The sequence below is a fragment of the Monodelphis domestica genome, chromosome 1, assembly GCF_027887165.1.
Source record: "Monodelphis domestica isolate mMonDom1 chromosome 1, mMonDom1.pri, whole genome shotgun sequence".
In the NCBI taxonomy this organism is placed as follows: domain Eukaryota; kingdom Metazoa; phylum Chordata; class Mammalia; order Didelphimorphia; family Didelphidae; genus Monodelphis; species Monodelphis domestica.
The window spans coordinates 236,539,574-236,564,192 of NC_077227.1; the positions used below are offsets into that span (position 1 = coordinate 236,539,574).

Below are 24,619 nucleotides of genomic sequence, written 5' to 3' on the forward strand. Positions count from 1 at the left end.
ACTTTGCTTGTTTACTCCTTTCTAGGGCTAATTTTCAAAATATTCTTTATATTTTTAGAGTCTCTAATGACGAAAACAAAACATGAGAAGGAAAATGTCAACACAGATTATATTAAAAATTTTTCATGAACAATAGCTAGCTGATAAACTTTAGCCACTAGATATATATTACATATATGTATATTCTATACATAGAAAGATTTACATACTCATACATATTCTTTGCCTGTGAAAGGGATTCACATGCTTTAAATAGGTTTATTTTACTATTATAATTTTAATTATCCATTATTATATTATTATTATATATTATGTATATAATATATTATATATATTATTATTATAAATAAGTTTAGGGAACCCCTGAGCAGGAGACAGCTTCATGGGGGAAGGAATGTATAACCTGGAGAGGGAGAAGGTTATGTAGGAAAGACATTTCCAAATAAAGCAGCCCCTTTTCTTCTGATTTCAGATGGGAATAAGGAAACTAGAATCTGCAAATTTAAAGCTTACTTATTTCCTATGTTAGTCTAAGGTGTTAACAGAACCACTTGGAAAAAGCTTAAGTGACTGACTTCTAATATCCTTATAATTATTTTTAAAAATTTTAGTCATTGTCTCTCATGTAAGATGAGAATGATATTCCAAGGTTTGTGATTAACAGTGGAGAAAACATTGTTTACTCAATTCAGTTCATTATAACACTTCATATTAAGTACCTGCTTAGTCTAAGACACTGTCTAGATGCTAGGAATATAAAGATAAAACAATACCTAGAAGAAGATTAGATTGTTTTAGAATATCATGCTATAAATTATAAATACAGAAAAATTGAGGGAGAGCAGAGAACTTTTAACAACTAACTGGGAGGTTCAGGAATGATTTCATGTAGGTCATGGTACTGGAACTTATCCTTGAAGGAAGCTCCAGATTCTTAAAGGGCAGAGGTGAAGAATGAATACTTATTCAGGTATGCAGCCTAAATTGTTCAAACTGAAGATTTGTTTGGGGATGGAAGATTGTTTTTGTTGTTTAGTGAGTCTGACACTTCATGACTCTAAAGACTATATAAAATGATAGGCCCTTTTATCCTCCCTTATCTTCCTAAGTCTGTCTCAAGTTCATGGTCATTGCTTCCATGACAACTCTCTATTCAATTCATCCTTTGCTGTTCTCTTTTTCATTTGCCCTCAGTCTTTTCCAGTATCAGGGTCTTTTCCAATGAGTTTTTGCTTCTTATTATGTGGCCAAAGTATTTATTCTCCAGTTTCAATATTTGACCTTCCAGTGAATAGCCTGAATTAATTTCTTTAACTGTTGACAGATTTGATCCCTTTGCTGTCCAAGGGACTCTCAAAAGTTCTCTCTATCACTACAATTTGAAAAATTGATTCTGTGGGGCTCAAACTTGGAGAACAGCTGGTAGTCCAATTTAGCTAGGTGAGAAGAGATATGATCAATCTTTTTATTTGGAAAAGAAGAGGGGAACCAATCTGTGGAGAGTTTTAAGTACTAGTCAGGAGTTTCTATTTTTTTTCCCTAGAGGTAGTAGGGAATTACTGAGGATTTTTACTAGCAAAAGAATTGAGTCTTTGGGAATATTAATTTAGCAGTTTTGTGAATGATATTTTGGAGAAGGGAAAAACCAGAAATAGAAATCAGAGCAGTTGTGGGGTGTGGTTCACAATTGAACTGTGAGGGAATGAAGTTCTGAACTGGGGTAAATAGTCTTGTGAATAGAGAGAAGAATATAGATATGAGAAGAAAGAGGAGACACAACCTGGCAGCTATCAGAATGTGTCAAAATGATGGGGAATAGGTGGAGAATTTCTAGTACTAGGTGTTGTTGACAATGTGAAAAACTATAGAAGAATAAAGTAGGATGAGAAAAGGCAATTAGATTAGCAGTTAAGAGATCAGTGATAACTGTATTTTTTTAATTAATATTTTGTTTCCTCTATTCTTAGTTTGGAGAAATGGCAAATTTCACTTTAGAGTTTAATAAAAATAAAGATAATTATCTTTTGCCATCCAAATTCATAAACTCTCTGAAATCTGCTTTGAGTCCTTGTCAACCAGATTGAAACCCCTGTTCTAGATCAATTATCCTGTGAATTTCTTTATTCAAGAGGAAAAATGGCTTTGCAAAGGGTGATATATTCAAATAGATGCTTTTTGAGGATGAGGGAGAACTGAAAAATACATGAAGTTAGTAAGAATATAGTGGGTAGATAAAGATAGAGTAAAAATGAGAGAGAACAGTGGAATGAAGGAGAGAGCCTTGACCTTGAAAAACAGGTGAACCCAGAGAAGAGAATTGGGATGGTATACTTGGATTTTGGGAGATGGGATTTGGGATGGAAATGGCCATGAATGAGACAGTGAACCTCTTGAGATAGGAATGAGAATGACCTGAAATCAGAAGACAAGGTTCTGGATGGAGTAATGTAGACTTCTGGAGTATTCAAGGAAAAAGTATGGAGGGGTATTAAAGAAGAAGGTGAGCATCATCTATATAGCCCAGAGTGTGGGGGAGCATGAGACAAGGTATCCCTGAATCAAGTGTCTTCTGGAAGTGCCAGAAAGTCAGAAGATAGAAAGATAGATACAAGAGAGATCTAGAAAGAGGAAAGATTTGTTAATAATAGAACAGGAGTTTCAGAGGGCCTGGTAAATGGTAAGAGAAGAAGATAAGAAATATGAAGGGGAAGGGCCTACTAAGACATGGTGTGAGAATGAGGTTGACTGAGTCAAAGAAGTAAGGAGGAGGAAAGAGAGTTTTCACCAGTCATGAGATGGGGGAAGCACAACTTGATTGGAGCCCCCATCTTCTGAGACCTTGGGATGGCCAAGTGCAGTGTTGTTGCTATGGACAAGTGCTGTTAGTAACAAATGGCTTGTTATTCTGAGCATTGGGTACCTGGGAGTGTAGGTGAAGAATAGTTTTGACTGGGCCTCTGGATGAGTGAATAGCAAAGCTTAGGGTCCTTCTAGCACTCCTAGCCTCACTTTCATTGCCCACTGTGGATTTGAATCCCATAATGGGAGTAGAAGAGATGGGAATAACTACAGCTAGAAGACCTCATGGCAGGTGACCACTGTGCTTGTTATCCAGGGCTAGAAAGGGCAAGGCCTCTGGTGCCTTTTGGCTTTGGATATGATGGTTGTAGATCTTTCTGTTAGCAGAGGCCATCAAGTATTTAGCTACATTTGAACCCTTCTCAGCAAATGAAACTTTACTGGTGTAGTCACTTTAGACCATAGACTTGGAAAGCTTCTGAGTTTGGGTAGTTAAAATTAGCATTTAAAAATCTTTTTAAACTTTGCATACACTACAATTAAAATGGAAATTTCTATAGTGCCCTTTTACCTGCTGAAGATATTTATAAAATAGTTTGAAACTTAAAAAAAAAAGGTCCATTCATTTTAATGATTAATATGGTTTAGCTAGAAGTTATTTAAATGGAAGTGAAAGTGCTATCATAATTTCATCTCTAAATTATTTTAGATGAAATGTGAGCTAAAGGCTAGTCCATCTTTGAAACATTGGGTAAATAACAAGAAATATCCATCAAGAGCTAACTCTAGTAAGATGTACTAGGTGCTGGGAAAGAGAAACCAGATTACTTTTCTCTTTCAAAGAAATAATGGACATTCTCTTACTAGTTACTTATTTGGGATATCTAGTGTTAGGTAGGAGCAGAAATGTAGAATTAAATAAGATATGGTACCTGCTTTCCAGGATTGCCCAGACTCACAAATACTTGACTCTTAAGCAATCCATTATAGCAGTGGTTGTACCTTTCCTCCCACTCATCCCCTCTGATCTGGGATCCTTAATAATTTAGATGGTAGGGCTCCATTGGCATTCTGCTGAAGCAAACTGACTCCTTCTAAAAAGAATGTTTTAAATACCTAAAGTAAAAGATAACTATATTGAAGTAGTTATTAAAATACTAAAAACCACAAACTTTTGAATCCCAAGTTAAGAACTCTTCTTCTAGCCTTAAGATAGATCTGTATTTGTAGCTATTTGATTATTTTTTCCTTCTGACTCCTGACTCAACTGTCCCATGTTCTTGAAACTGACTCCTTTTTTTATCTCTGCTCTTGAAACCTTTCCTCCTAGACTCTGCTTAGATGTTTTATCCTTCTGAGGTCTTTGCTGATCCCCCTCTCTCTCTTCTCTACCTCAAGATTCCTCAGAGCGTTTAATCTTAGTTTGCTTTTTGTTTAGATTATACTCTAGGGACTGTGTCTTTTTTTTTATCCTTATATTACCAGTGCTAACCTAGCCCCATGTAACAGTTAATTAACAATTGTTGAAGTAAATTGGTTTCATAAAAGCACAACATTAATTGAAACAGAATTATAGTGTGAAATTAGATTCATAGATACAATAGCTCTCAAGTGAATGTCCATGCAACATTGCTTTTAGGCTGTGTGATTCTGTGGGTTTTAATGTCTATTAATTATATTATTATGAATTATCTTGTTTAGAATTAAGGTATGTCTGAAGTACTTTTTACAGACTTTTACAGTCTATTACATTTGATTGTTCCAGAATGTTTCAGTTATTGTATATAATGTTCTCCTGGTTCTACTTATTTCACTCTGCATCAGTTCATTTAGGTCCTTCCAGTTCTTATAGAAAGCTACAGTTTCATCATTTCTTATAACATAATAGTATTCCATCACCGTCATATACCACAATTTATTCAGCCATTCCCCAATTTAGGGACACCACCTCAGTTTCCAATTTTTTCTACCATAAAAATTGCAGCTATAAATATTTTTGTACAAACAAATCCATTCCCATTTTTTTTAATCTTTTTGGGATACAATCTTAGTAGTGATATTGCTGGATCAAAAGGCATGCGTTCTTTTAAAACTTTTTGGGCAAAGTTCCAAATTGCCTTCCAGAATGGTTGGATCAATTCACAACTCCACCAGCAATGCATTACTGTCCCAATTTTTCCACATCCCCTCCAATATTTATTATTTTCCTTTGCTGTCATATTTGCAAATCTTCTGAGTGTGAGTTGGTATCTTGGAATTGTTTTGATTTGCCTTTCTCTAATCATTAAGGATTTAGAACATTTTTTATATGATTATTGCCTATTCATATCCCTTGAGCATTTGTCAATTAGGGAATGAAGTTTGACCTTTTATTAAAGGATTAGACCTCAGGTTTAAGAGATATTTGGCTTTCCCAATCTCTAGAATAACCCCTTTTCCAAGGGTTCTGAATAGCTGAAATTTTACCTTATTTTAGTTAATTCATTGTAATTCTACATATGTGTGTATGCTTATTTACAATTCTTTCTCAAAATTTTCACCATTGTTTTGAAATATCTCAGAAATGGAAATATCTAAGAAATGAATAGCTATCATTTTCTCTTTTTTCTTTCTTTCTTTCTTTCTTTCTTTCTTTCTTTCTTTCTTTCTTTCTTTCTTTCTTTCTTTCTTTCTTTCTTTCTTTCTTTCTTTCTTTCTTTCTTTCTTTCTTTCTTTCTTTCTTTCTTTCTTTCTTTCTTTCTTTCTTTCTTTCTTTCTTTCTTTCTTTCTTTCTTTCTTTCTTTCTTTCTTTCTTTTTTTTTTGTCTTAGGGCTCATTATCCTGGAACAAAAAGTGAAAATGATTCTTTGAAGACTAACAAAAAACTCTGGTCAACTGAAGATAGTAGCTTTTTTAAAGTTGAAGAAGTTGGAGGCTGCTGGGCTCGCATCTTGAATCAGAATTATGTGAATGGCCAAATGACTTCGTGAGTACCTTTTTATAGCAGTCTACTTAAATAATATTTAAGGGTGTGCTGGAACCAACTCAAATGACTTGGAGAATTGATTGTTAAAATGTTCATTGTGATTATTTATGCCTTGGAAACTTCCTAATGCTACAAATCAGGGTTTGATTTATGTTTTGTTTATTGTTTAGTCTTTAAAAAGTGATGGAGAAAATTAGATTAAACTCAAATTTATGTTGTGCAAACATTTTTTTCCCCTGGGAAGCTGTTTGTTAAATAGCAGCACATCCTTGGTAATAAATGTTCCATAATTTGATATAAATTGGAAGATCAAAAGAAGAAAATATAAAACAAAATGTAATTAACTGTTTTTTGATGAGAAGTATCAAAATCAAGAGAAGAAGATTGTTTTTGGCTACATTTTATTCACAATTGTTGGCTTTTTTTTTCCCCTTTGGATAGAAAGAAAGAAGTTTGTCTGAAAGTTTTCAAAACTGTTTGGGTTGGGAAAGTTTAAGCTTCTAAAAGTTTAAATTGTGTCATATACATGTAAAACCCAGTGGAATTGTGCATTGATTATGGGGAGGAAAGAGGGGAAGAAAAGAACATGAATTATAACCATGGAAAAATATTCTAAATTAATTAATTAAATAAAAAATATCAATAAAAAATAAAATAAATTGTGTCATGAAGTAATTTTGGTCTTTCTCATTTGCCAAACCAAATTTTTTCAGCACAATTGCTTGGAACTTAGTGGCTAGCCATTATCCACGAATACCTCCCGAGAGAGATGGGATGTTGACTGCTAAGGAGCCTTGGAGTGGGCATTATGTTGTAGAGAATCCTATTTGGATTACAGGTATATATCAAATTTCTCCCAGTAATCGTCCTTTAAAGACATACAATGTAGTTAGAATAAACTTAAATAGCTTTTATTGTAAGGCTTTTATGCAATGCTATTGAGAATTATTTTGATTATTGTATCATTTGATTATTAATATCAATTTATAATATTCTTTTTCTGTTTAAAAGACCATCCTGATAGTTGAAGAAATATCCTTCCCTTCCCCTCCCTAAACAGTTCTAGGAAAGTCCTTATATTTCTGCCCTTATGACATTTTGGCTCTAAACTAGTTTGGTTGGGGCTTCACACTGTGAATCCTGTAAACTCTGCTTATTACTCTATAAACAGAACTAACTTGGGCTTTTTCTGGCTACCAAAAGTGACTCAGATGCCCTTATTCCCCTCATGAAGATTTGGGGCTAGTTGGACCATGAAGGAGAAACTGATGAGAATGAATTAATTTTGTCTGGCCATACAAATTACTTCTTTGTGGAGAAAATGTCCTCTTTCCTTCTATGTAGAATCACAGATTTTTATAATGATTCTGATGCAAGATCCTCCTCCTTCCCTCTGTCCAGTCCGGGGGAGGGGGGGGGTGGGGAGGAAAGGGGGGAGAAAGTGTTTGTGTGTGACATTTCTAATCTTCAGTGTATCATTTTCATCATTTTATACCCCTAAACACCCCATGATCAAAAAACCTATGACTATCATGGGATTTTCAGAATGGGACAGCAAAGATACAATTGGAACTCCCTTTTCTTTCCTCCTTAGTTTATCTTGCCCCTTTTCCTAGAGTTGGCATGTTTCCCAGGCTACAGATAAACTCTTCTCAAGATTTTTTGGAAATAGTTAAAGAAGACAAAAAATTTTATGGGGTGGGGTGGGGCAGGGCAGTTTTATTCTAAGGAATAGTAATACTAAGGGATCTTGAGAATTGGGGTTTCAAGCCAAATACTACTCTGAGAATTACACACTGAATCTCATCCCACATAATATCAATCTCATTGATATAGGGCCTACTTCCCATACTGGTGTAGATCACAACCTCTTCATCCCTTCTTATCTTTTTTTGTTTTATTACAATTGTTCTTTCATTAGAGAATCCATTGAGCCTCCTGTAGAATGAGTGAGGTCATATGCACCAAATTTGTTTGCCATTAACATAATTTTGTTTGAATCCTTTTTTTTTTTAAAGTATTGAGTAGTTAGAAATTAAAGTAAATTTTTCTTTTGGTTTATAATTATATTCTTTTTGACTTCAGAGATTTATCCATGTGTTAATTCAAAGTAGCTCATCTTTTACAACAGAGGAAAAACTTAATAAAAATCAAATTTGCAGCAGTAGCAATATTGAAGTTGAAAATGGAGAAGCTTATTAGTTGAATGACAAAATTCTGTTAAGTTATAGAATAATAGGAGTTGAACTTTAAGCTACAGATTAGATTAAGGTCTAGGAATAATCTGGTAGGGTCAGTTATATCTTATTCTCTGATTAATTTAAAGTCCAGTTTATTTCTGGACATTATATTTTAAATGTCCCCTTTTTAAATGAATGGAACTAGGGTTTTAAAAAAAACTAGTTAAATACTATGCCAGTTGCATTTTTCATTTCATATTTTCCAAATTAAATTGTTATAGTTATGAATCATAGTGTGGTAACTTTACTTTGATCTTGGAGGGGAAACCCCTTAAAATTAAATTAAACAAATTTTCATTAAGAACCAACAATGAGCCAATAAGAAATGAAAAAAATAACATTTTTACTGAAGAATTTTATAGTCTGTATACAATTCATGCACAGAAAGACACAGATAATTGCAGGACAGAATGTTAACAATCAACGGGTTCAGGAAAAAAAATTTTAAAAGATGGCACTTGAACTGGTCCTTGAAGGAAGTAAGAAGTATTAGGGACAGAAGTGAGAAGAAATGTGTTCCAGGCAGAGGGAACAGTATACAAAGATTTGGAGGTAGGTGACAGAACTGAGTTCAGGGAACAGAAAGTAGGTCCAGATTGATTGGTTGCTTGATTCATAGAATGGTTGAAAGAGTAAATTGAAATGTCTGTAAATGGGAGTGTCTTGTTGGAGCTAGACATCCTGATTGGATGAGGAGAGATATCATGTGCCTGAAAGGGAAGAGTTCTGTATTATTCCAAGGTTATAAATTTGGTCGTCATTTTGAATTAATACCCAGATAATCTCTGAAGAAGTCCATAAAAAGAATGTATTTATGAATCTAATTCACTAAAAAGGAAAATTTGAAGAAGGAATGGACTTAGGGGAAGAGATAATGAATGCCATTGTAAACATAATGAATTTATGATGTTTATGTGACTTTGGGATGGAGATTTCAGAGTAATTAGGTGTGGATATATAATCTGGACGCATATGGGGCCTATATGTGATACAGTGGATAGAGCACCAAGCCTGAAATGAGGAAGACTCATTTTCCTCAGTTCAAATTCAGCCTCAGACAGCCACTTACTAGCTGTGTGACTGACCTTGGGTAAGTCACTTAACCCTGTTGGCCTTCATTTCCTCTCTCTTAAATGAGCTGGACACGGAAATGGCAAATTCCCAGAAAACTTCAAATGGAGTCATGAAGAATCGGACATGCCATAAACAACTAGACAATAACATACTTAGAGATTCATTTGCACAAAAATCATTAATACTTTTCAAGAGGGAGAGAGCGCTCATGGATTTCATCTTTTGTCTCATCTGTACCACCACTCCACTCAGTGGTTTTGGCTGCCTTCTGGGCCCTTGGTTGGTTATTCTTCCCCTTAAAGATAGGTCTTTTCAATGCTTCCACATCAAAAATAATTTCTAACCATCTCTTCTCTTATGGATATGCAAATTTCACATCATATTCATGGGAAGGTGTTCCAACTATTGTTACCCGTTTCTGTAGACCCCTCTCCTTCTCACTCCATACTAAATATATTTACCCTTATTGTCCAACCTCTAGATTGAAGATATAAACCTTCCAGCTGAGTGCAGTTAAAACAAGGCAGAAGACAGGTTCAGAATGGGTCTTTGCAAAATAAATAAATAAATAAATACAACAAGTCATTACTATCAACTGGGAGGGGATAAAGAAGGCTTCATATTGGAGGCAGATCTTTAGTTGAGCCTTAGAAGAAAAAAGGTATGGAGAGAGAACATGATAATGTTTCAACTGTGAAGAATAAGAAGGATTTTTAGACTAGAATATGGTGTTGATAATGAAAATTACCTAATAATATTTATAATTATCTTAATATGTTCAAGTTGCCTTACTATGTGAAGGATGAAGATGTGTAAGATTGACTCTATTTACCTTGGACTTAGCATTGAATTGGAGAAACTGTCACTAGGACCCATAATAACTTGAAGAAACTTACTCTCTCCGCCATACCAACTCTTCCTTTGTCTATCATTAGATAACCAAAAAATCCTTATACTTTGAGTAAACATCTCTGGTTCTTTAAAAAAAAAAAAAAAAGAATGGGTCTTTGCTATGGATCATTTGTGTAATGTTGGGCAAATCATTTAACCTTTATTGTTCTTAGTTTCCTTATCTTTAAAATGAGGGGATTGGTTTAGATGGCCCTTCCTGGATTTAAATCAGATATATTTAATAGCAGTGTGATCCTTGTCCAAATCTTTTCCCAACTTGAGTTTAACTTTTCTTATAATGAAAAAGAGAATAATTAAAGTTTTTATTAAGCACCATCTCTGTAATTTTGTTGGGTATTAGGGATACAAAACTGAACTTGGATCCTTTGGTTTCAAATATAGACTGTTGGCCTCTCTCCCAGAGATCCAGGCCCTGAAGTGCATATATCTGGGGCTGGCTTGATGAAGTGATTTGGGAGGGGCAATTGTAATCAGTTGATAAGTTATTAAGGATTCAGAGATGGCAAAATTTAATGGAGATAAATTGCTATTCATTTTTGGTTACTAAATTGAAAGAAGATATTTTTTTAAACCCTTACCTTCTATCCTAGTGTCATTTCTAAGACTGAAGGTCAGCAAAGGCTAGATAATTGGGGTTAAGGAACTTGCTCAGGGACACACAGGTAGAAAGTGTCTGAGGTCAAATTTGAACCCAGGTCCTCCTGACTCTTGGCTTAGTGCTCTATCCACTGGACAACATAGCTGCCCCAAAGGAGAAGTGGATTTGATAGGTGATTTCTGCATATGTAGAAAACTATGTTAGAGCAAAAAATCTAGTAATGTAGAATGATTATGCTCTTTATGTTTTTTTAAACAAACCTTGAGTTCTTGTTCTTTCTGCCTTTCCACAGCTCATACCACTCAGTTTGCTCAACCAGGGTGGCAATACCTGAAAACAGTTGGCCTTTTAAAATATGGTGGAAGCTATGTAGCTCTTACAGATGGCTTAGGTAACCTCACTATTATCATTGAAACCATGGTAAGATTTCTAAAGCTCATTTAATTAACTGATTGCAAGAAAGAGGATTAGTAATTACTGAATAAAGTATTTTGTTTTTATAACTTTATTTCCTAGAGCATTTGAACCAGTTCTAAAATAGTTTTCTTTATTTTGTGACAAGGAAATCACTTTTAAAAGACTGATATATATTAATTTAAGGTCGCCAAGGAATTCAGCTATGTAATTCCTTAATGAAAACTCAAGTCAGCCGTCAACCTTTTATGGAGTTTTAATTACAAACAGGAGGAAGAAAAGGAATTAGAGATAGAGAGATAGAGGGAGAGAGAAAGGGGAGAGAAGGGAATAGGGCTTAAATACCCCTACTGTTTAGGCTGGGCCAAAAGGCCCAAGCCCTTAGATAGCTGGGGCAATGAAAGGAGATCAGTCCCTATTACTCACGTGACCAAAAATGGAGAAACAGTCTCCGGGGGCCCCCACCTTCAGCTTCCTTCAGTGCAAGCTTCTCAGAGCACACCGCAACCACTCAGACAAACTCCTCAACCACCTCCAGTCTTCAGACCCCCCTATCCTTAAGAAAACCATCCAAGTTCCCTCCCCTCAGTCCTCACATCTACCAATCACCTGTCCATCAATTTCCCTGTGCCAATGGAGGCTCTAGCTTAACCCAGGACCGCCCAGAGGTCTGGCTTTGCACATGTCTGTTGTAGGTCATATTTTCAAATAATTAAATCTTTGATCCTTTGCTACAGCCCTTTCTAAATCCTGTTAGGACTGAGTAGGGTGGAGATTGATTCCAAGTATCTCCATTGTATCAATTCTAAAATCAATCATGACTCAAATAAATTCCTGTTCTATGCTTAAGCATAGGTCAAAGTCCTTTCCATTGTTCAGCAAAAGGTTTCTGTCCTAAAGTAATCTTAAGAAGGGAGGAGAAGGAACCTCCCATGCCAATGGGGTTCACATTCCAATAGTCAAGACCCACTATCAATAGGAAATTTTTCAAGTATGAAATTTCCCAATGGTGAAATTTCCAACATTTATAAGTCTAAGAAATTTTGAGGTTTACAATTTGCTTTCCTTTTTTCAGGCTTTTCCTTCAGCTAAGTTGATATCAATGCTGTGTTCTGAACATATTCTTTCCTGCCCCATAGTTGGGTCCATTTCCTTAACATCTGTCTGTTCTTCCTCTCCACTAACTTACATTTTGCCTCTCCTTTTAATTATCAGCTTAAATTTTGCCTGTTATGTGAAGTGTTTTGTGACTATTCTCACCCTACGTGGGTGACAATCTTCTCTACTTCCTTGATATTTGCTATCTATGTTATGGGCTCATGAGATAGAATGTCATGCCCTTGTTTGAAAGCTTCCATTGCACAGAAACTCTCTATTGGTAGAGGAAGCCCATTCCATTTTAATTTAGGAAATCCCCCCTGCTCTATCCCAAGCTTAAATTTGCTCCTCTGACACTTCTCAACTTCTGCCATTTCCTCTTGACACCTCTTCCTCTCCCTCCCACCAGAGTATGTGACCATAACTATTTAATAGTGCTAGGGGTTGAGCCAAGATGGTGGCTTCATAGCAATGAAAGCTGAAACTGCTCTGACAATCTATTTAACAATCCTTTAAGTACTTGAAGGCAGCCATTATGTTTCTCTAGGCCAAAAATTCTAAGGTGTTTTTATTTCACTTAAGTCCCACATGACATGGCTTTTAGTACCTTTACCTTCCTCTTTGCCTTTCTTTGGACCCTCTGGTTTCTTGGTGTCCTTACTTGAATAAGGCATTGTGAAATGAATATATAATATCCCAAGTATGGACTAACAAGGACAAAGAACAGAACAATTCTTACTTTCCTTGTTCTGGACACTGTTCTCCTATTGCCAGTCAGTATAGCTGTCACTTCACATGATTGATCATTCTGAGCTCATATACTAAGAGGTTTATTGAATATCAGTTGTGTATTAATCAATTTGTCCCCTTCCCTTTGCCCCTGACATTTTCCAGATAAACTTTTACCTGGCTACATCTTCCCTATTCTATAATTAGGAAGTTGATATTTTGGAACCCAAATTTAGAACAAGTTCATCATATTATGTTTGGCTAATTTTTCTTCCAGGCAGTCTTTTTGGATACTGTTTCAGCTATCCTGTTTCCTGGCTTTCCATCCCTCCTTTTTATCATCTGCAAGGGCTTTCTATGGTATTATCTGACTTGTTGGTAAAATGTTGAACAGCACAAGTCATCATTGATAATGTGCTGTAGCCTGTTTTTAGCCACCATCCTCTCAGTTACCTTCCAGAGTGTCATTTTAATTCTTCTGAAATTTTATGGTCCTTGACCTCCTAGTTATACTAAGAAAATGCTAGAATTGAGAAAGGTTTTCTTTAGGACTAAGCATTTGTTGGAAGGATTGCAGAATAGGTCAGTTTTTCCAATGCAATCCAAACTGTTAGTGTAGCTTTATGGAAAACACTTATTAATTGTGCAAGAAAATTAATAAATCATTAATATCCTTTGACTAGAGAGTCTACTGCTGTTATCTTACATTCAGGAAGATATAGACACCATTCTTTTGGGTTTGTTTTATAGTGTCCTGCTGCCTTGTGAGGTCACTTGATTCTAGTTGTTGTATTCTGGTTCTTAAAGACTGGATTTCATCCTTAGCTTTTTGGTCGTCCTTTTCCTTTTGGTCTGATTTTCTTTGGAAGTCATCTTTCATCCTCTTTACCTCATCTTTCATCTCCTTTTCCTCATCTTTCATCTTCTTCACCTCATCTTTCATATGCTTTGCCTCATCTTTCACCTCCTTTGCCTCATTTTCCATCTGGTTGATTTTGGCTTTCAAGACACTATTTTCTTGTTTTAGTTCAAGTGCCTCTGTTTCCAGATGACTTATCTTAGTTTTTAAGTTCTTTTCCCAATTGCCTTCAGTCTCTCTTAATTGTGTTTTGAATTGCATTTTAAGTTCTTCCAAAGCCTGTGTCTAATTCGCTGGGATTTCTAATTTTTTCTTTGCTGGTCCTTCCCCCTCTGTTTTGTTCACTCTTTGCTCATTACCTGTGCAGAAGGTCTCTATTGTAATTTCTTTCTTCTTTTTCTGTTGTTTGCTCGAGTTTACCCCTTCTTTGCTCCCTGTATTTGTCTGTGCTCTTGCTCCTCTCATTTTTTTTGGTTTTGGGGCTGTCAGTCTCTCTTCTTGGAGCTTTGTCAGATCTCTTGGTACAGTCTCAAGGGGAGGAATGTTAGCTTCCCTGTCCTCTAGAGGCTTTTGATCGGATTAAATTCAACTGTGTTGGGCTATATGTGCTCTGAGGCCGAAGACTCCTGGACGGCTGGGCCGCCTAAGTTCTCTCCAGTTCTCTCTAGCTGTTTCTCCACTGTCCGCAAGGTTCCCCAGTGCCTTTGCCTGCCCCGAGGTTCCTGTCCTTGCCGGAGGCCCTGCACTCTAGGGGGCAGAGGGGTCCTGGTCTCCCTGAGCTCTGAGGAGTCCTGATGGGATTAGGTTCAACTGGATTGGTCTGGATGTGCCCCGAGGCAACAGTGAGACTGGAGCCAGATGGAGGGAACTGGCCACGGCCCTGGTCTCTCCCTGGCTTCCTCCCTTCCTCCCCGCACATGCTGGACACTCCGAGCCCCGCTGCTCACAAGGTAGACCCTCCAAACCAGCACCTTTGCCTGCCCAGAGGTTCCAGCTGCCGCTGGGGGCTCAGCCCTCTGGGTTGGGGGGAGGGGTCCTGGGACCTTCCCTCTGCCTTCCCCTTCGACCCGAGTGTTCTCGGATTCTGGCTTTTGGGGGGTATACCTTTTGATTTGAGTCTAAAAGGAGGGTTCCCCACCTCTGTCCTGTTGTTAAGTTTGAATTTGAATCCCCTAGGAGCATTCAGTTTGTGATCGGTAAGGAAGGGTTCTCAGAGGACTGAACTTTTGCTGCTTCTAAGCCGCCATCTTGACTCCGCCCCAAGATATAGACACCAAGAACAAAACTTCCACATAAAAAGTTTCATAAGAACATTATTTTTTATAACAAAAACATGTTCTCATCAGTTTGGAAATATATGAACAAATTGTCACACATGAATATAATAAATTATTCCTGTGCAATATTAAAATTTTAGAAAAATTTGATTAACCATTTTCTGTAGGATCCTCCTGTTTCCTACTCAATCTTAAAATGATATTCACTCCTTCTTGACTAATGTCTCATGAAAAGGATAAGAGAAAAAGAAGGAAAAGCAAGTAGAAACCTTCTGACCCAGAGCCTTCTATCTTGTGCTACATGTCCCTGAGGGCAGGAGGCAGATGGTGAGGAACAGCTATACCAACACCAGGCATCTTGTGCCTCCCAAGGCCAGATTGATCTCCCAGCCAGGATGTTGAGGACTCCTGTTCAAAGAGGAGCAGCCTTCATCTTTGCCTCAGGCCTTCCATCACCTGCTCCAGTGCCTCTCCATTTAGGGAAGAGGAAGAATAAAGTCAGTGGGGAGGGGGACTTCCTTCTCCTGCAAAGCAATTTTCTCTCTAATCTGCAGCCTTCAGAAGGAAGAGAAGTAGTAAAACAGGGCCTTTCTGCAGCCTCTCACACTGATGAACATCTTCTCCCAGATACTTTCTTCTCTCTTGGTTTCTGGGGTGCCACACTCCCCTGGTTCTCCATCTACTTCTCAGACTGCTCCTTCTCTGTTCCTTGGCTATATCCTTCTCCCAGTTGCAGCCTCTCATAGGTATTCCTCTGGATTCTGCATTGAACCCTCTTCTTTTCTCCCTCTATACTGCTCCCCTTGCTGATTTCCTCAGTTCCCTTGGATTTAATTACTGTCTCTAGGCTGATGATTCTCAGAACTACCTGCTGTGACCTCTCTGCTGACTTCCAGTCTTGTATCTCTAACTACCTTTCAGACATCTCAAACTGGATTTATAGTAGAAACCTTAAACCCGATATGTTGAAAACAGAATTCATCTTCTTTCCCCTTAAATACTGCTCATCTCCTGCCTTCCTTACTACTGTTGTGGGCAACTTCATTGTCCAGAGCCTAGGAGTTATCTTGGATTCCCCATTATTCCTCCTCTCCATCCAAGCTGTTGTCAAGGCCTGTGGATTTCACCTCTGCAATATCTCTCTGACACATCCTCTGTCTCCTCTGCCACTGCCACTGTCCCTCTGGTACAGACCCTGGATGACTGTGATAGCCTCCTCATGGGTCTGCTGCCACTCCAATCCCTCCTCCATTCAGCCAGTAGAGTAATTTTCCTAACTCATGTCTGATCATGTCATTCCCCTACTTAGTAAACTCCTGTGGCTCCCTATTGCCTCCAGGCAATGTTCTATTTGGTGGTCAAAACCCTTAATTACCTAGCCCCCTCCTACTGCTTCAGTCTTCTGACACCTTCCTCCTCAATATATACTATTCTATTCTCTGTTAGTTATTTCCTGTTTATCCTGTGTTTAGCTTGCTTTGTATATATTTATTTGCATGTCATCTCCCCCATTGGATTGTAAGCTCCTCGAGGGCAGGGGCTATCTTTTGCTATTGTATCCCTATTCCTTATCACAGTACCTGGCATATAGCAGGTGCTAAACAAATGTTTATAGACAAATTAGTTAAAAAAAATAACCATCTAGTTATCTGAGTGTGACAGCATATGTCCTATTTCACATTCAGCTCTCTACCTCTTCTAAGAACAGAGAAAGGGATCTTTTCCTTTCTTCTTTGGACCAACTTTATATATTATATATATATATATATATATATATATGTCATAACCAGCTTGTTAATTATATTAGAGAGCATTTGATTTTAGTGTTTTTATTCTTTCTTTTTTAAATTTCCATTTCTATTTCTTTTCTTTCTATTTCTATTTTATGTTTTCTATAAAATGAAAATAATATTTATGCTTCCTAACTTGTCCAATGGTGGTAAGATCAAGTGGAATAATGTATACACAATGTAAATCTTATGTGCCATACAAATGTTAGTACTATTTTTTTTAACAAGGAATGTCTTGTCTATTTAGATTTTAATTAGGATTGTTTGTTGTTTGTTTTTTTTTCAGAGTTATCCGATTTCACAATGCAAAAAGGATCATGCGAGTTTTTTCCAGGTGACTGATCAAATAATCATTTTCTCTCTTCAGGGAACCTTTGTAAGTATTGAAAGCCTTGTTTCATGAAACCCCCAATTGCCTGAATAATAAACCATCAAGCAACCCATTTTTGAACACCGTAGATAGGACTAAGTACCCTTTTGGTCTCCTTAGTTTCTCTTATTATATCTAGGGGTCTCCCAAGTATTCTCCCAGGCTCTGGCTATAACCTATTTCCCAAGTGTCTTGTAACCAGTCTGTTGTTCCTCCTTGCTTCTTCTCTGTAAGGTGTATATATGTATGTACACATACATACACACATCTTACATATATACACATTCATACCTCACATATATGTATATACACACCTTAAATATATGTATGTACACACTCCCCTATATATACACCTTACATATATGTATATATGCACATACACACTCCCATATATATATATATATACCTTACATATATAAATATATATATATATATATACACATGCACACACACACCTTTCATATATGTATACACACACATATCCAAATTGTTTAATTTGGTGAAATTTCTGTTACTGCTGTCTTTCCCCAGGCAATGTTCCCAGAGTAGTGGCTCTGCATGGTGGCCCATGAGTTTGTCCTCCTTGTCTTGATTAATGATGCATTCTATTTTAACTGCATTAGTAGTTTTTAGTTTTTTCAGATTGGCAGCATGTCTACATGTAATGACTGGACAACTATGTCAGATGTCATTCATTATTTCTTGTTGATTAATATTAATCATCTTATAGAGAACCTTGGCATAGAGACTGTTTCATAATTCCAGAAGAATTGAAAGACTATGTGCTTTGAAGTTTTTTTGTAATAATCATTAGTTGCTTAAGATGAACCTTTTCATGAAAGATCATGAGAATTTTGTACAAAGTAAGACACAAGACTATTGCAGTTTCTACACAGTGTTGCATTAAAGACTAAAAACAGTGTCACTCAGACTTGGACTTTCTATGTAAGCATAAATGAAGCATATGTAACACTTTGGAAATGAGCTTTTTTTCACATGGATATTCTAACAAGGTACTAAATATTCTGTTGTAGTTCTTTTTTGCCCAAAACTCTGACTCGAGTAGAATACTCTAAATTCTGGAGTATCTATAAGAAATGATGTATTTATTTATATAATTCAGACCTGTTTTTCTGAATTCTCCTTCCATATGTTGCTGTTAAAATGAAGCAGTAGGAAGAAGGAGGTCAGAAAGGGAACAAGGAATAGCACCATTGTTGGATTTCATAACCTCATACTTTGGCATCACTATATGCCAGCTGGTAGAAGTCATCCCTTGGTTAATCAGAGTTTAAAAGCAGTTTATGCAAAATGAGATAGCTAGAACTTAATATTGTGCTATAGAAAGCTGAACCATACTCTTATAGGTTAGCAACATTTCCATAGAAGAATAGCTTCTAGTCCTTCCCCAAGTTTCTTTCTGTTCTTAGAAAGACAAAAACTACTTAATCTCTGCCACTAACACAAATTCATACCAAGTTAAGTTAACTCTCTTCTATACACATTGTTGTCAAAACATGTTGGTTTATTTGCAAAAGTCCTGAGAGATGAACATCAAAATCTAAGCACCCCAAAGAAATCTAGCATTTCAATGAATGCCGGCTGTCTTATGTGATACTGACGAAAAATGATTACATCATATCTTACTTTTTACAACTGCTTCTTTGACTCCACCTTCTGAAGTTCAGTCCTGTCTTTTTCTGCAGTTGGGAAAGGATGGAGAGAAGAAAATCTTAAGTTTTCTTCTCAAAGTTGAGGGTGGCTGTTAAATTTAGCAAGTTTGGTAAATTTAGTTACCTTTTGTTATCATTTATTTTAGAAATTCTAAGACTGGTCTAGACTAATGAAAACTCTTTCCCTTTTTCTGATGATTTTCTCTTCCCAGAAAAGCTTAACAATGCTACAGATATGGTATTCCAGACTCGGGAAGCAAAGTAGGAATTACTCATTCGAAAAACAAAAGCCTCTACTGGTAGGAATTAGTAACATTTTATGAAAAATAAAACTCTTTTCAAGACAAAACAGCACTTTTAAACAATAGCTTTCAGTTCTGTCCATTCTGAGCGAACAAATCATTTCATCTTTTTGTATCTCATCTACTTTCTCTGTTGATAAAATCTGACTCTTAGTTATTAGTCTTAAACACTATCCTCCAGGTAAAATATGATACATATAATCTTTGACATAGTGTAGACATAAAAACAAGCTTGTAAAGTGAATTGTCATAAAACAAATTGTTTTTATGTGGTATTAATTTATCTTCTGAATCTGAAAATCTGAAAATATCTTCTGAATGAATATCTTCTGAACTAGAGATTTGGTGTGAAATCATAGCTTTGACCAATAATTTATCACAAAAGCAAAGCTAAGAAAACTTTAAAATAATAAATTTTGCTCTTGGTCCTACAAAATGGACATAAATTTTTTTGTGCATTTATTCTAAAAAGGGACTCAGTGTACTCCAAAATATACATATAGCACATAAAATATGGCTAATAAATCTTACCTAAAACTTATGTACTAACTATAATAATTATAAAGTACTTAAATGAACAAATTCTGAGTAAACAATAGCATTTTATGATCATTTCTCCCTTAGTGGAGTTATAAAGATAGATATAGAAGGGACAGATAGATAGTAGAAGGGACCGGCCATGGAGGGAGAGGGAAAGAAAAGGAAGGAAGGGGAGAGAAAGAGAGAGAGTGAGAGAGAGGGAAAGGGGCAGAAGGTGGGAAGGGGAAGAGAGAGGGAGGGTGAGAGAGAAAGGAAGTGTAGGAGAGAAAGAAAGGGAAAGGGAGAGATAGAGGTAGGGTGGGAAGGAAGGAAGGATATATAACATCCAGAGAAAGAAAGAGTGAGGGAGAGAAAAGGAAAGGAGAGGGAGGGAAGGAGGAACAGAGAAAATAGAAAGAAAAGGACAAGGGTTAAGGGGAGATGGAGGGAAGGAGAAAGAGAGAGAGAGAGAGAGAGAGAAATATACATGTAAATATATATTTATATAGAACATATATATATATATATATATATATAAAGAACACACGTTTAGAGGGAGAATATACATATAGAGACTTCATGTATTACAAATGCACGTGTGTGTATGTGTGTGTATTAGAGAGAGAGAGAGAGAGAGAGAGAGAGAGAGAGATTTGGATTTAGAATATCTTGGTTGGACTTTGGCCAAAACACTTCCCCATTATGAGCTTGACAAAACAGTTGAAAGATATTTTTTAACCATGTCCTTTTATAGTTATTGTGAGTAAAGGGCTTTATGATTTGTTACTCTCATTGAATTCACAACTACTTCCTTCTCCTTCCTTGAGGCAGACTTCTCTTGTCCACTCTGAAAAATAACTTGTGTCCAATCTCATCTGTGCTTTTCACAGATCCTCTAGGGAGAGAAGCACTACAATCTTCCATGATAACCTGTTTAATTCTCACAATTACTTTGGAAGTTCTCACTGAAGTTCTCCCAGTGACTCCAGTAACCTGTCCACACAGGAACTCCTTTTGTACTTACCTGTTGTTTTCACTTTTTCTTTCAGATTAATGATGGTACCATTACATTAAAATTGGGTTTGGATGAAGTGTATACTTTAACAACCATCACTACAGGTCAAAAGGGCAGTCATCCTACTCCTCCAGAATCACGACCATTTCCATCTAACTATGAAGAGAATTTCAATTTTGGCAAGTGTCGTATTTTTTAAAGCATCTTAACATAGATTTTATTTTTAGAATTGTGTCAGCTGCCATGTACCAGTTTGTTTTCATTGTGAAGCCGATGTGAAACCTTAATCATAAATGATTTAATCTACTGGGTCTTTTTATCTTTTTGTGAGAGTAAAGTTGACTTTAAGGCTTCACTGAAGACCTCCAACCTTCTTAGCTTTGAAGAGATGTTTCACTAGATGATGCATGAATTTTATGGTAAGGGATCTTATGGGACATACCAACTGTCCCTGGTAACAAACCAATTGAAAGTATTAATATGCCAGGCACTGTGTTAAGTGCAGAAGACACAATGAAAGATTAAAAACAGTCCCTGATCTCAAGACACTCACATTCTGATGAGGAATCAGTGCATTATTATATAAGCTCTCCAAAGTGTAGAGGGTAGTTAATCTGAATGGGGTGAATATTACGAGGCTGGAAGGACTAGAACAGGTTTCCTATACTAGGTAGGATTTAAGCTGAGCCTTGAAGGACAGCCAGAGAAACTAAGAAGCAGGAGTAAGGAAGGAGGGCATTGGGGAAAGCTGGTTACCTCACTGGATAAAAAACAAGTCTTAGAGAGAAGGTCCTGGGCTCAAATTTGGCCTCCAACATGTCCTAGCTGTGGGACACTTGTCAAGTCACTTAGCCCCCATTGTCTGGCTTTATTGCTCCTCTGCCTTGGAACCAGTACTCAATATCGATCCTAAGACAGAAGGTAAGGTTTTAATTTTAAAAAGAAAAAAAAAGGAATATATTGCAAAAGGCATGAGGGAACAGTTAATTTAGAGGCAGACAGGTGGGCAGTGGAGTATAGAAAGGGAAAAGCAGAAAAGAGGTCAGTGAGGCTAGATTGTAGAGTATTAGATGGGGAGTAAAGTGTCAGAAAATGGAAAAGGGAGGGGGGTCCAGCCTGCACAAAGCTGCGGATGCTAAACAAAAGAATTTTATATTTGATACTGCAATCAATAGGGTATTGAGGGTATTGAGTAGGGATGTGATGTTGTTTGTTCTGCACCTAAGGAAGATCATGGGAGCATCTGAGTGGATAGTCAAGATTTCAGGAAGACACTAAAGACAGAGACCAGTTACTGCACTGGATTACATTTCCAGGCTAGATGCAATGAGGGCTCCGGCGTATTGGCTGGTGAAGAGAGAAAAGATGCATGGGAGAGTACTGTGAAAGTAGAAAGGACAAGACTTGGATATGGGGTAGATGAGAATGTAGAGTCTGGGATGTCACTGAAATTGTACTCCTGAGCAGAGGAATGCTGCATACTTTGCCCTCCTTGTCCATAGTGTCCTCAGTTGCAAAATGATTCCATCAAGGTATGTCATGGCAGAAGCCCAGCCGCCATGTCCACAAATGTTCAGTAAAGCTTAATGATTGCTTATTGAGCAACTCTCTTAGCAGCAGCCTGGTTAGTTTGACTTTCTAAGACCTAACGAGTGGCTTCAGATCTCTTTGGAAAATTTCATTAACCCAATTCTCTATGTAGAAGTTTAGCTTTCACTGACTTCTTTGGATTCTCCATGTGTGAGAGATTTGGGTGAGATCTAGGCTAGTTACACATGTGGTAGAAATGCCGTGGGAAAGCTGCCTTTACTCTCTCTCATCTCTGAAGCCATGAGGCTATGCTGAGACATTCAATCTAAAATTTAGCTTATTATTAATAAGCTAGAAAAGTTAGAATTCAGAAGTAATACTTGAATCCATATTACAGGATTCCTATGAGACTGAAATCAGATAATGAATGTGAAAAGATTTTGACAACTAAAAACTTCCATACAAATAAATATGAGATAATGTTGTTAGAACTGCTGTTCTATATAATCTTCAGCATGGATGAGAGGCTCTTATTTGACAGTAAAGATGGTCTTGTGGAGGCTTTGATAGGGAGGTACCTTGAGACAAAAACTGTATTATGTTCATTTGTGATAGTGGAAAAAATACCCAAATTCAGCAGTTTTAGGTTCTTTATGGCCATGCTACACATAAAGAAACATGAAAGTTTTGCAAAGAAATGAGCTATGAAAAGTATATTCAAAAGACATTAGAAACAAATCGTGGTGATTATCTCCTAGTAAAGGAAAAGAGTATGTGACTTCAAAAAATAGGTTAAAACAGTTACACAAAAGTTAATATACTTAATTCACTACATAAATCATAATTGCTAGTTCCTCATTGATACAGAATCTTGGGCTGCAGTCAGTTTGTATGTGTGTCCATTCCTGTGCATGCACATCCATGTGTTTGTACGCATGTTTTTATTTGTACAAGGCACATATGCTTGTGATTTACTTATTTTAAAGTTGAAAGGTTTTTTTGATAATTGCTCAATGAAATATAAATCCAAAGAGTTTAATGGCATATTCAAAATGATGACTTTCTTTTTTTCAAACTAGGCCAGACACGTGGTATTATAGCTCCACAATTTGCAGATCAAACAGGTGTATTTGAATACTTCATGAATGACCAGGACGCATCAGGTCATTTCTTCACCTTTCGCCAACAGGTCACTCAGAGACCTATCACTTGGGCTGATGATGCAGATCAGACCATCAGTATTATAGGAGATCATAACTGGTATGTTCATTGGGGCTACCTCATATGGATCTGGTGGAGAGTCGGGTACCAGATGCTGGCTTGCTAACTCCATGGTCAGTCTTGAATGGTTCCCACAGTCTGTCTTGGGTTACCATACAGGACTGACTAAATATCCATTTGATAGATTTATTTGTGCTCTCATCACTTTTGGCAAACTACATTTCCCTATTTGGGCTTAAGTTTCCACTTCTATAAAATGAGGAATTAGATTAAGCAGGTTCTAACATCTTTTTGAGCTCTCCGCTCTGATTCTCTGATGACACAATTGCAAGCCTCTTTTCCTTTGAAGAGGGGAATACACTGTTTTTACACATCTTTCTATTCAACCATGATTGTTACAGGGGCATTTTGACTTGCATGTGAAAATGAAAGGATCCTTGATGAAATAACTTATGACTCATGGCTTTAATGTGCTCACAAGTTACATGTTTTAGATTCTCTCTAAGTCTCATTTTGTAGCTGTTGGTCTCATAATGCCACCTACTGGATGGATTTTAAGATTGTATTGAAGATTCCTTTTGTGGAATTAAGGCCAAGTACTGTCCTTGTACACTAGATAGCACTGGTAAGAAGCAAAAGCAGCTTTTATAGTTGGAGAGGTAATGCAACTCTGAACTTTGCTTATTGAATTGAGTCGTGTTGTCTTCTCTACTATTGCAATATTAAATCAGAGACATGTAGTGTTAAGAGTGAGGAAATAGAAGTTAAAACTCTGACACTTACCTTTGTTCCTCTGGGGTCATGGACATCTCCAGAGGAAAGAGATAGTATGGTTCTGCCTTGGATTTTTTTAAAAGTTTATTTATTTAATTAATTAGTTTAAAATATTTTTCTGTGGTTATATGATTCATGCTCTTTCCCTCCTTTCCTCCCACCCCTCTCCCATAGCCAAGGAGTAATTCCACTGGGTTTTACATATATCATTGATCAAGACCTGTTTCCATATTAATAATATTTGCAATAGAATGATCATTTAGAATCTACATCCCCAATCATATCCCCATCAACCCATGTGATCAAGAGGTTGTTTTTCTTCTGTGTTTCTATTCCCACAGTTCTTTCTCTGAATATGGATAGCATTCTTTCTCCTAAGTACCTCAGAATTGTCCTGGATCATTACATTGCTGCTAAAGTCCATTATGTTCAAATGTGCCACAATGTATCAGTCTTTGTA

General features: G+C 36.7%; 1 protein-coding gene across 9 annotated transcripts in view; it reads left to right on the forward strand.

Annotated features, from left to right (window-relative positions):
* The window catches only part of LOC130457893 (galactocerebrosidase-like), a 147,301-nt gene that overhangs the window by 68,806 nt on the left and 53,876 nt on the right, over window positions 1–24,619 (forward strand). For 8 of the 9 annotated variants that reach the window (XM_056820607.1, XM_056820615.1, XM_056820623.1 and 5 more), the window contains 7 exons: window positions 5,609–5,764; window positions 6,478–6,602; window positions 10,881–11,008; window positions 17,042–17,131; window positions 19,011–19,097; window positions 20,669–20,813; window positions 23,244–23,424. In XM_056820607.1, the coding sequence (XP_056676585.1) occupies window positions 5,609–5,764; window positions 6,478–6,602; window positions 10,881–11,008; window positions 17,042–17,131; window positions 19,011–19,097; window positions 20,669–20,813; window positions 23,244–23,424 (912 nt within the window). The remainder of the gene's footprint in view (window positions 1–5,608; window positions 5,765–6,477; window positions 6,603–10,880; window positions 11,009–17,041; window positions 17,132–19,010; window positions 19,098–20,668; window positions 20,814–23,243; window positions 23,425–24,619) is intronic. The other variant, XM_056820598.1, reaches the window with a different exon arrangement.